The 13,109-nt window shown below is 38.9% G+C and overlaps 2 protein-coding genes across 2 annotated transcripts; both read right to left on the bottom strand.

The window, feature by feature from the left end:
• Nucleotides 1–1,358: 1,358 nt before the first annotated feature.
• Nucleotides 1,359–1,511, bottom strand: FOMMEDRAFT_72652 (uncharacterized protein; the record flags this gene model as incomplete). Its single annotated transcript, XM_007261705.1, has 1 exon — nucleotides 1,359–1,511. A coding segment is annotated over one exon (153 nt), but the record flags the coding sequence as incomplete, so codon positions are not given.
• A 6,886-nt stretch (nucleotides 1,512–8,397) lies between these two features.
• Nucleotides 8,398–9,958, bottom strand: FOMMEDRAFT_130894 (uncharacterized protein; the record flags this gene model as incomplete). Its single annotated transcript, XM_007261704.1, has 7 exons — nucleotides 8,398–8,548; nucleotides 8,711–9,054; nucleotides 9,171–9,196; nucleotides 9,248–9,363; nucleotides 9,524–9,662; nucleotides 9,721–9,848; nucleotides 9,885–9,958. 7 exons carry the CDS (start codon nucleotides 9,956–9,958, stop codon nucleotides 8,398–8,400), a joined length of 978 nt encoding a protein of 325 aa, XP_007261766.1.
• Between the last annotated feature and the right edge of the window lie 3,151 nt (nucleotides 9,959–13,109).

Genomic DNA, 13,109 nt, shown 5'->3' with positions numbered 1-13,109 from the left:
TGTAAATTTGAGATTTTTTAACTGTATAGAGTATTTTTTGTCTAAATCATAATATCCATATTGCCTCTTCATCCATTTGCTTCAATGTGATGATTGTATCATGTACTTGAGATTTCAGAGACCTCTGAATGCCCTATTTTTTATAAGGCAATAGTCCTCAACTGCTTGTTTCATTTGTTTCATTACTTTGCTCAGTATATCCTTCTGGTTGTCTGCTTCAAGCATAACCCTATGAAGCTCCTGTAAGTGCATCCGTTCCCCTTCATCACATCCTGGATGATATGAGTAATAATTTGTGACAAGAGATACAAACAGGCATCTCATGTATGTTATAAGTTAGAATGAATAGGAGGTATTATTATTGTGTATAGCTACTGATACCTCAGAATAAATATTCGTTCATATGTCAAACATCATCTTTGTGAGTTGCCTGTCACCTTCTAAAGGCATGTATCACATGCTTCCCATGTATCTGTATATTGAACACTCAAACACTGTCTTGTGCATTCATTATAGGGTCCCAAAAATCATATACAGGGCCCATTTAAACGAATGATACTTGCACATATCTGTGCGTTTCGATTGTATTAGATAATTATGCATAAATGTGTATATATTCATGATAATACCAATTAATATGATAACAATGATGTATCTATGTAATTTAAAGAAAAAAGAGTGAAATTGAAGGGGAAATGAGTGAGGAATGATGAAAAATGTGTGCTCATTGTGTGAGACAGCAAGCACACACAGGATAGTTGCTGAGGGTAGCCAAGCATACAGGAGATTGCCTATAAAGATTATGTGAACAGCTGAGCAATGGCTGGGCACTTAGTCATACATTTACTGATCACTTTGTGTAATTGAATAGATATTACTAATGACAAACATACAGTAGGAAAGAGTCATCCAGTCTTATAGTTGTGACACTATGATAGATGTAACCATGATGGGGCTAAAAGTACAAAAATATTTAGGTCTAAGGAGTTATGAGAGTTAGAAAATGATAACCATTAATGGTCAATGAATAAATCAGAACAGAAAATAAGAATTTGATCCTACCAGGGAAACCAAACAGTCAAAAATGGGAATGAAAGTTGAACGTGTTTCAATAAAAAAAATGCTTGTTATTAGAGAATAATCATCAGGATCAAGAAACAGAAATTCAGAAGGGCCTATATTATAGTCCAAGGAGAGAAAGTAGGCAATCAAGCAAGAACAAGGTAATCACTCACCCACCCACTCTCCACTCTCTACTCCTTGCAAGTTGTGCTGTTCTGTACAATCAAATCATTGTATGTCCCCTCTCAGCAACCATGCCTGCATTAATAACAACAATCTGATCACAGCATCACAGGTCATTTATGTGTCACTGTAAGCATTGTTCTCCTGACTTTCACAGAACAAATTGTCTCTATGACTGCAGCCTGACTCTCTGGATCCAGAGCACTTGTACATTCGTCTAGGATAAGTACACGTGCAGGACGAGTGAGTGCACATACAATAGTGAGTCACTAGGCTTGACCTCCTGAGATTAGTAAAGCATTCTCCCCTACATGCATTTTGTAACCTTGTAGGAGAGACATAATGAAGTCATGCATGTGTACAGCTTGCACATTGTAGCAGACATTATTGGGTGAAAGCCCTGCATTCCTATATGCAATGTTCTCTACAATGAACACATTGAAAGATTAGGGTTTGCTAACAACAGTAATATGTGTACAGGGATGTTTGACATCCATTGCATGTAAGCTGTTCCCACCTATTGTGATTGAGTCTGAATTTGGTTTGTATAATCATTGCAAGAGAGGCACTATTGTGGATTTGCTTGAACCTGACACACCAACAATTACAATACATTCGTTTTGCTTAAACAGAAGAGACGTACTTTGGAGGACAGGAACATTGGATTGTCAGGATAGGAGAAGTCAACATTGTTGAACTTGATTTTGCCTTCTATGGGTAGCATTGCACTTCTGTGGGATTCTTCAGTGTCAGTACCAAGAGACAATATCTTGTTGAGGTCTCATGTAGCCTACATTGCTCACACAATCTTCTAGGCTAAAAGTGAATAAGTATCAGAATTCAGAAACTCAGAAATACTATTGGCAAATGCTTACTGAAACCCATGAGCTATGCACCAATGGTGACTGTAAAGACAGCCAGGTTGAGAACTACAACCATCTGCAGTTACGAATTTGTCTCATTCACAATGAGAACTGTACTAATAAAGAATAGAAGTGCCAGTTGGTTGACAGTTTGTACTTTGTCAGTAGTGGGCAATCAATCCACCCAAATATAAAGAGGAGGCCTTGCTTTTTCTTGCTACACACAAGGATTGTACTTTTTACTTAAAAATGGCCACATTCATTAATCATTCAAATTCTTCAATAGTACAGAGTCAAACAAATGCTTGTACAAGGTGTTCAAACTTAGATTATAGTAAGAGGGGGTTCACATAATTTTGTTCATCAGGCAGCAGGAAAGGTGGCATTACAAGTACTATACTCAGAACAAGGCACTAGATATTTTCCTCCCAGATTGTTGGCTAAATAACTGATTAGACTGTGTATGTGTATACAATGAAAAGTAGGTACTTGCATTCCTGTAGACTGTCCAACTATATGTTATAAACTGGTGGCACTCAAAAAGGTGATTTTCCAAATTGCTGCATGTGGGAAATGACTGTACAAGACTGTAGAGTGGACAATACCAGGCTCCTGCAAACCAACCACAATGAAACAAGCAGCACATAGGTTCATACATTTCAATCATTACAAGAGGACAACAAGGACAATCTTCTAAAGAGCCAGTCAAAGAACCTTGAATGTAGCCCCTGTATTGTTCCCTGTCTGGTTCCCTGTACTGTAGGCACTGAGCTTGAGTTGCCCCCAGGAGAAAGTTTAACCTTTCATGACAAGCCCTTGTCTGCTCAGCTGTTATTGTCTCCCATTCTTCATTGTCTAGTATTGGTCTGGCAAATTGTCAGATATACAGTACTTGCTCAGGTGCCTGGTAAAGGTCCTGCCAAGGTACTGGAGGAGTAGCTGGCCTGCTAGTATGTCAAGCAAGCTGTCATAGAGGCCTATCTGACCTAGTGAATAGGGTGAGTATATAGCCTCTACTTTACTTGTTAGACTTGCCTTGACAACACCCTTCTACTCATGACTGAACACTAAATAATACAGAAGTAATACTGTCTTGATTGTAGTACATATTATACAGGCTATTGTAGTACATATTCCAAAATATCAGTACAGACATGTGGATCAATATTCTTGTGAGTATGCTATTTGTACTACTGATGATGAGCAGACCCTTACCAGGTATGGCCATGATGACAGAGTGAGAAAAGTTGCTAGATTTGCTTCTGTAGACTCTTGAACACATCAAATGTGCAAAAATATTTCTAGATATGGATATCTATCATACAAATTTTGACTCATGTCACACAGTCTTAATTGCATTCAGAGATAGTTTTGCACACTCTGTGTGTTCAATAGTCAAGCATGTTGTGTCTGAACACCCTTCCTTCTTACTATTACAATCAACTCCTGACCACTCTTGTCACTCCTCTAGGCAACATCAAGGCTACTTGATACACCAACTCAGCTGTACAACTATCTTATACTATCAGTGACGTCTTGTAAGGCTGTTCCAGCAGTATTTGCCTACAAGCATGCCCACTTTGTAGTGTTTGACAAAGAAGACAACAAGCTTGCAGGGGTTCCTGTATCAACTGCTGAGGCCAATGCCATTGTAGCTAAGTAAAGGCAAAATGTACTTACTACACATTGTAGCTGTAAACACAAGCTAGAGAATCAATGTGAACTCAAAGAGTCCCTTAAGGTAGAGAGGAGAGAGAGAAGGAGATGTGGTGTGAGTAATGATGCTTTGTATGCAGGTGATGCAGTTTAGTGTATCTGACCCTTTCAGGGGCACATAAAGTCAAGGTGCTGTATTTATACATACGTTTTGTTTGCCTATACTACTTTCCATTTCTTGTCACTTTGGTCATACATTTACATATGCTATTCCCTATACACTTCATTTGCACTTCATGCATGTATCATGTTACCACATTGGACTGAACAGTATAAATGATTTGTCACTGGTTGTATTCACAGCTGCCCTTGAAGAATGGTACAAAGTTATCATTCCAAGTTCATACCATTCTATAAGGCAACATTCAGCATCCTGTGCATTGTTACACATTTCCCTACCACCATTCCCTACCTACTTGCTTGGGGCAGCTACAATAGTAGGTCTTCTCTCTGTTGTTATTTGTCCAGGACGAGTATGATGGATGGTCTGTGATGCAAGCCCTGTATTGATGAAGACATGAGCAGGTATGATACATATTGGTTCTATTTCTTTTTGTGTTTGCTAACATTTTTCATTGTTTCAAGCTCCAGAATTTCTTTACAGGGCTAGAACGTTGCCTGGGAAGTCTCACAGACACTCAGTAGGCAGAGTGTCTCTTTATGCTCTAGTGTTGTGTCTGTGAAATAGACCAGTCTGAGTTCAGCATGTGGCCCTTGTTGTTAGATCTGGCTCTCTGTGATCAGGGTTGGCACGATTGGGTACAACTGAGTCACTCTTTACAGTAGCTAATTCTCCTGTAGTGTGCCTTTGTTTGTAGATTGTCAATCTCCTGGCTCCTTGTTATCACTCATCACAATTTATTTTCCAGTCTAGAGTTGTATAACTGTGATGTGTAACTCTTAAAAGGGTCAATCCCTAGAGTAATACTAATGTAGTCTTTATGCTACTGTGTGTGAATCTCTTTCACCAAGCACTGTATCATTACTACTGTGCCTGGAGATGCTAGATACTTTCATTGACTCTCTATACAATGAGTGTAGGAATGACTATCTGTGTATGTGTTGTACAACTATGGTTCTGTAAAGTGTTTGTCACCCTCATAGTTAGTAGTAGTTTCTCACATCCTTCCAGAGACACATTCACAAGTATGATTATTACTGAGACTAGGTTTACAGCATATAATTTTATATCAGTTTGCATTTTTTAATGAATTAGGTTGAGCCAGGATCATGTAAATTAGTCAAAGGAATTGTATTTTTATCTGGAGGGGACAAGTTTTGATGTGTCTACACAAAATAGAGTGATGAGAATCTATTATCATGATGAATACTTCTCAGAACTGGCTGTATATTTTCACAAACTCATGTTAGTCATTACAACATTTCCTACTTTTGGACACATAATTCATACACTCTGTGTGTTCAAGTGTGTAGTATAGTGCTCCTGAACAACTTTCTTTCCTCTGTCATCATCAGCTAGGTTACAGTCCTCTCCTGTCACACTAAGGCTCTAGTGTATACTCAAGATTATTATCTGTGCCATCTGTAATCCATACCATAGATTAGTTAGTGTCAAGAGTTTTACCCTTTGTCAATCAGCAAGTTTGAACTTCATAGTGTTCCTATACAACAATAAATGGATTATATAGGGATAACATGGTTCAACCTCTTTGTTGGATTAAAGAGTTGCTGGAAGAGGTGCTCTACAAAGTTTTCCTAAATTTTGTCCAGGAGTCACAGAGGTAGAGACCTAAGGGGTGTGACAGAGCCATGTTTGCACCCATTCACTTGTTGCAAATCTGTAGGAGCTGGCGTTTTGTAGTTGAAGGATACTTGCTACTATGGACATTCATATTAGTGTCTTTCTCCTGTCAAGACAGTGAGAAACAAACAAAATAGCTTGAAAGGACTGTTGCAACTTGTTTCAAGAGGTCTAGGAACTGCCCACTTAATATTAAGATGATCTGCATTCACAAGGCCAAGTTACTACTTGACAATTTCTATAACAGTGTCTAGGGAAAGTATGAGAAGCACTATCACAACACCTAGGAGAAAATCATGGAAATGATTCTTACTCAGTAGCATCACTGGCTACACACTTATTTCAACTTTGACATCAGTACAGATTGACTGTCAAAGTTCAAGCTTGTTAATACACTAATGTTGGAGACTCTCACAATTTGTTGGATCTACAGCAATGGTCCAGACATATACATTAATACAACAAATTCACCAAAGTTAGCATACCTCTGTATTAGAGGGAATCCTGCCATTAAAATAGGCAATAGGCAACTATATAGCCTAAGGTGGATAGAATTCCAGGATGTTATTCTGTACTATAGGGGCCATCTGCAACACAAGGCCTTTCAAAATTTTATGCAAAAAGTACTGAATTTGGAATCCCTCAAGATAAATTTCTATAATATCCCTTTTGAGGATTAGGCTGATGAAGACTCTGAGGATGTGTTCAATGGTTCAACCATATCAATGGAGAAATTGACTACCCTTGAGGTCAAATACACTCCTAACACAGTTCAGGAAACCTTGACAAGTGTACCCAAGCCTGAACTGAAATGCTTCACTTACTAGCCTCCAATCAATGTTGATATTCAGGAAGCTTTAGAGTTGTATACACTGCCTAACTATACATTCAAACACTTAGAGACTCTTTCACTCTATAATGCAAAATGGGATCCCTTACTAGCTGAGTGTGTTCTCAGCTTTCTAATTTGCATACCCAACTTAGAGAGGCTTCATATGAAAGAATTCCAGTTCACACCCAATTTCTTCAAGGAGCTAGCTCCCCAGAGTAGATATGGACCACAGGGAATCAGCATCATGTGTCCTAGACTTAAGGAATTTATCCTTGAATTTCCGAATTATAACAAGGACAGTCTGTTGAAAGGAAGGGAATTAGACTGTTTGGTCTTGTTTTACAATATGGTTGAACAGTACTGTAATACACTTACACTAGTAGGGGACATTGAATTCATACCTGACAAGGCTGACTCTGACACTAACATGAGACAAATAATCCCTCTTCCATACACTTTACTGTCCCTATGAGTGTAGAAGAAGACATAGGCAGAGTGTGCAAGTGTCTTACAGTTCAGACACAGATATTGTCTGTTCTGTTCACTGATTGTAGACAGCTGACAGTAAGGATCAGTGCTGGCCAACAATGTCCACCAAATCACCAAAATATTGCTTGAAGCATGCCTTAAAAAGGAATCTGCACGTCTTGCACAAGCAGTGACCAAAGAGGAGCAGGTGTAGTGTAAGGATCAAGTTTGCCAAGAATGGTCATGTGGGTCATTAGAATGCTCATTACTGCTGTTACCCTCAGTGGAGGGATCATGCATGTTTTATTTGCAATAGTTAAGAAAAGAATGGTTCTGTATTTTGTCTTAGCAAATTTGGTTAGTTATGAAACACAAGAAATTATCCTGTTGTCCTTAGGTGCTGGTTCCAAGATGATGATTGTCCCCCATATTCTCAGTTAGATAACAACTTTACTTCACAGTGTGTCCTGCATGTGTTCTAGTAAGTCTGATTGTAGCCTACAAGCTCTACCAAAGGTCCAGACTTTGATCTTTGACACACTCCTGAAGTTTGATAGAAAAGACATTCTCTGTTGTTGAAAACATCTACCCAAGAGCAAAAGTGAGAAATATCTTATGTAAGTCAATAACCTAAATGCTATCCACAGACTCTTGATCAGTTACAAGGCTGGACTGTAGTAGTTTCAATTTTGGATTATGTGGATAACATCAGATTGTACAAAATTATTCTACCTCACTCAGAGGCTATGACTATGGAGACAACATACAATAAGGAATTATTGTATCTTTACTATGTGTGTGTACTGTTCAAAGCACATGGAAGTGGTCTGTACACAATCAGTCATGGATGAATAATATCAGTCTACCCAAATACAATTCATCTACATGTCTGATATTCAGTTCTGTGTGAAATTGGATGGAACAATGATTAACAGTCATTCTCAAGGTATATTAGCCTTATGAGAAGAGGAAGCTGTAGTAGTGTGATGACGGCCCAGAATGTCCCAATGGAAACTTATTAGGGCAACTGACAATCAGAAAGACAAAATCACTACTAAAATTAACATATTGCAAGTTGTTCACATCAGATTTAGAATGTTGCACAAGACGTCTTTTAGACCTGAAGAGACAGAAAGCACAGATGAAGCAGATAGCACAGTTGAGTCTGCATCAGGAACAGGGCTTGGTCACAGTGAAGGAATGCAAAGGGAAAGAAGACATTAGCAACCTAGCCAAAGGTGAAAGTCAGTTCGAAGGATTTCAAGGCTGGGGAGACAAGATAAGTAGAAGATCAAAATGACAAAACTCTGGACATTGATTCTGATTTAGACAGTGATTTTGGGGACGTATCAGAATAGGACAATATTGTAGTGGAAAGTAAGCTGCCCATGAAATTTGAGGGTAAGTAATACAGACAAAGACACTGTAACATGATACACAAGTCACAAGCAACAATATTTGTAACCCAATCCCTTGGCTGGAGTAGACATATTACCCTAGTCATCTTTGTCTCACTTTTGCTTTGTCTTGTTTCCTATACCACTAGTGACAGCTGTCGAGTTCAAGGTATCCATTACAATACTACATTGCTCTGCAGCCTTTTCAATGTATCCCCATAACATTATTGTAACACGTTTGTTTGTACAAATGTCAGTGTGCTGACTTCAAACAGCCTTTCAAAGACCAAGAATCTCTTTTGCAATAATTGAATCATTGCAATCTTGCAAGGCATAAATGAGGACACCTGTAAAAAAAATGAATTAGGACTTCCCTAATCATGTGAGTATAATTGTCATCATAGTTATCATACTCATGAATACAAACTTGACTGGGACAACAATTTGTTTGACCTTTGTGAATGCTTGATTAAGATTGTCAGAACTTGTAATAAGCTGGTATTTATTGAGCACCCAATCGATTTTCTGTCTAAGTTCCTCCTTTAGTGTATCATCACAGTATAGCCATACTGTGATCTTCTGATTGGTCACATCCGATTGCTTGGGTAGTTTCTTGCAACAGTACACAAGCTGTACAATGTATGAAAAGTGCTTTGCTTGACTGGTATCCCACCTGAGGACCACATTCAGTCTATTGTCATCTCCATCTGTATGTGTGTTGTCAAGCTCTATTATCCAGTCAGCAAATGGTGTTGATATGGCTACCATTTTCTCTTTAAAAAGGTGAGCAATCTGTCAACAGACAAGATATGTGGCACACAGTCTGGCTCACCAGCTACAGTTAACAGAACACCCATTTGCACTCTTTAGAAAATGTTGCATTTGACTGTAGGCTCAATGCCTCTATACTCTACTGTAGCAAGTATTTAGTAAAAATGGAATAATGCAAAAAAGGTACTCGTACCACAAACAATCATTTTTTTATCAAACTCGTTCTTTAAACTCTCCTTAAGAAGTTGTTTCTTCCTGGTCTGAGTCCTAGGAAGCTTGTAATAGAACAGCATTTTTGTGGTTGGGTTTCTGTCTTTGGTGAACAAGGATATGAGCAGCTTTGAGAGTATGAATGAGACTGAGCTTACAGGGAATCTAAAAGAGATTCATTTAATGTCTGAGCTCAAGCATAATCACAGAACTGTATACCTGTCCATTGATGAATGACTGAATAGACAACAACTGTTACTTTCTGTCCATACACACCCTCAAAGGTATATCAGACCTGTCTGGATTAGGCTGGACACAAAACAGTACAGGAGGAATATAGTAATTACTAAGGATTGACTCTATTAATATGATTTGCTTTTCCCTGCTCCAAACAAGGTCTTTGTTCAACTCAGGTTAAGTCAATCTGGTGATACAGAACACTTCATTAAAACACACTTCTCTGATACAGGGGGCTGAGGTCAATGTAGCCTTTGTGTATAAGCTCATGAAGCTCTAGTGTTGTTAGCTCAGTAGTGGTTAGAGGGTTGGGGGTGTTTCTGGATTCAAATAAGAGAGATAATGAGCTATTGAAAACACAGCAAGTGTGCAACTTCACATACCTTACACCCAAGTCCTCTGAGTCAGATTCCAATTCATTGATTCCTCTGATTTCTTCTTCAGGTAGTATGTTCATGTCTATATGAGGGGAGCAGGGGCTTCAGCTGTTAACAAGGGAATGGGTATTAGTCTTAAGGCTAATGTAGCAGACTGGTTGGGCTTAAAAGGAGACCAATATTCTGCCCTGTGACACTCCCTTCTCTGAGGCAAGCTGGTTGGATTAAAAAGAAGACAGATATGGCACCCTGCACCAGCCCCTTTTCTGGGGCACTAAAAGTAGGATGACTCTACTAGAGCAAGGAGAAGAAGCACAGTATGGCTGTAGTGAATCAAGACCCAAAATTCTATAGATTACATTTCATGTACTGTAGTCTAACATTCTGCTACAATTGTACAGAAACACTTAAGTGTGATTGTTGAAACAAACAAGGTGCCTAGTAAACTAGGGAAAAGGTAAATTTGACAAGTGTATCATGTTTGGTCAATCTATACAAGTGCTACAGGTAGGGTGGGCAAGGTAAGGCACAAACTGTACTGACTAGTCTCAGAAGGCAAAACAATCAAACAACCTAGTCTGAGTCTCTTCATCTCCCAGCATGTCTAATTGATGCACAGCCTACTTCTAGCAGAGGGTATTATTTTTTCTCCTATCCTCCAGACATCTTGCTTCTTTCCCCCAACCTCCCTCATATCCTCTGCTCAACTATATTATGAAGAGGCACAGTAAGAGGCCCATTATACTTGACTCAGACAATGAAGGTACACCTCTTCTGGCAAGAAGTCATTGTCTCCAGCTCATTTCTAGCTAACCTAATTGTATAGGACTTGACAAAATACACAATGTTATTATTGTGGACCATTTGCATATTTGTCAGGATGCTAAAACTAATACTGTTACTACAGGCCCTGGTTCACAAGACCAGACAACTTGTAAGTCAAAGAAGGCCAAGCTAGAGGAGAACAAGATCCACTCATACTCAGACCCAGTAAATGAGGCTGAGGACCCATTACTAAGCAAACATTGTATTGTCTCTGAGTCTTCTTCTCAAGTGCTGTAGCAGACTACAATTGCTCATTCTGGTAGCAGACACTTCCTATGCAACAGACCCTGAGGTGAGTGTCATATTTGCCCTAAAATTATTTCTTTATTAAGTCCCTTAATGCATCACAGTCACACATGATGACAAGGGCAACCATAGCAAGCTTAGTGAGGGGGAGTAGGAAGACACTACCAAGCATTAGCATACAGACTTTCAAGGAGTCCTGTACAGTTACCACAAACAATTGAATGTACTTTTACTTGAAGAGTGGTCTGTAAGCTCTCAAGAAGGTGTGTGTAGGTTTGGCAACAATTACATTCTGCACCTCAAGATATTGCATACAATAGAGCAGCTTTACTAGGAAGTATCACTCTTGAGGGCAGTCTTGATGCAAAAACAATGTGTGTAAGTTAATGCAAGATAACGTTTCTGGAGCCTAAGTGTAGTTGGAATGAATATTTACCTCATAATACACTTGAAGGAACTGTATTTGATTTTGTCTTTATATTGTCCTTTTAACTGTATAGATACATGAAAAGCTGTCATACAGAAGTTAGGGTACATGTAAAGTCCCAGGTCAGTAGCAATCATGAGAGACAACATTTGATATAGAGCAAGAATGAGCTGCTTAATGCTCAATTATATATGAGACAAATGCAAATCCTAAGTTCTCAACAAAAATATAGTGTTGTACAAAAGGGGCAATACATAGTATTTAGCAATGAAAGAAAAGATGCAGGTGAATCACAGTGAAGCACCTCCAGGCTTCTCTTTCTGACACAATTCACTTGCATTGAAAGTCAATCACACACAATGACTTGCAACCTGAATCACTAATGCCAACCACACCAAATATTATAAAAGTTTCACACATTAGTGAACAATTCTCTTTGTACTTCTAATCTACTTATCACACCCTGGTCCCCAGGCACTCTAGTCAGTGTTGTTGATACAAACATTGCCTCTGTCTGTCTGCACTACATAGCCACTGGAGTTGCCCAAAGTACAGAACAGGCAAACATCACATCCTCTGTCTTTCCCAGTCTTTGAGCCATTCACAAACAGTGACAGTGACAAGCATTGTACCTCCTGTCTTTGTCAGCCTCAACCCTGTAGTCTTTGCTGATTGTTTGACATTGAGTGGAACCAAAGTGCAGGACTGTAATGTAATCGAAATGACAAGCAAGAAACAGATTGTGAGACAAAACAAACAAACACACTTGCCATACTGTATTCCTTAGGAACTGTGTAAGGGTGTGGATGACTATGTGTCAGGTTGATACAATTGAGAAATGTGGTGAGCCCTGTCGAGTACTAGAGCTTCTCACACAATCAATACATTGATAGTCAGAGTATAGATGTACAAACATACCTGCCATGCTACATTCCTTGGGTTCTAATGTGTAAGGCTGTTGTGTTGGCTGACATGAAGGGCAAACAGATGATTAGTGCTGGTGCATCATTGTGTGCTCCCAGGCTTGTTTGAGATAAGATGCAGACGAACACACAAGTAATTGCCACTGTTTTCTAAGGCTGATAGTAGGTACTGAACATTATTTCCTACATACACCCACACTTCTTTTTGCCTGTGTATGTAATTTGCACATTAATTCAAGTCTTGGAGTTGGATTGAATGACACATTGAGACATTACAGTAAACAATGCAACAAAGACATAAAGACACTACCTGTAAGCAGGTATCAGAGCTGAAGACAAACCTACAGTAGTTTGGAGCCACTCAGATTGTAATCTACCACTTCTGCCAAAGCTCTAATGTGTCAAGCCCAATTCTGCTTGCCCTAGTCATTGCTTCATCATAGACAATAGCATCTGTTGTATATTTAATCATGTGTAGATATAATGTTTACACATATAAAATGTTCTTGTACAGTTGGCATGAGGAAGAATTTGATCCTTTATTTCAATGGTTCAATCTGACCTCAGAATCAGTTTATTTGGCAGATATGCCCAATCCAACACTGAGCTGCTAAATACTGTCTCACATCAGGCTGGGACCCTCCTAATATTGGCTATGATAGGCTCTTAGGACAAAGGAGTTCTCATTCGAGCAGGAAATGAAAAGAGCTACCACAATAGGTAATCAGAATTTACAACTGACTGAAAGGCAATCATCATCTGGTTCCTACACCTTTAAACATGTCTCTTTGTGACAAATTGAGTAATTAA

This window comes from Fomitiporia mediterranea (assembly GCF_000271605.1).
Source record: "Fomitiporia mediterranea MF3/22 unplaced genomic scaffold FOMMEscaffold_1, whole genome shotgun sequence".
Taxonomy (NCBI): domain Eukaryota; kingdom Fungi; phylum Basidiomycota; class Agaricomycetes; order Hymenochaetales; family Hymenochaetaceae; genus Fomitiporia; species Fomitiporia mediterranea.
Note: the sequence above shows the minus strand (reverse complement) of the source record. Positions and strands in the feature narration are given on the sequence as shown.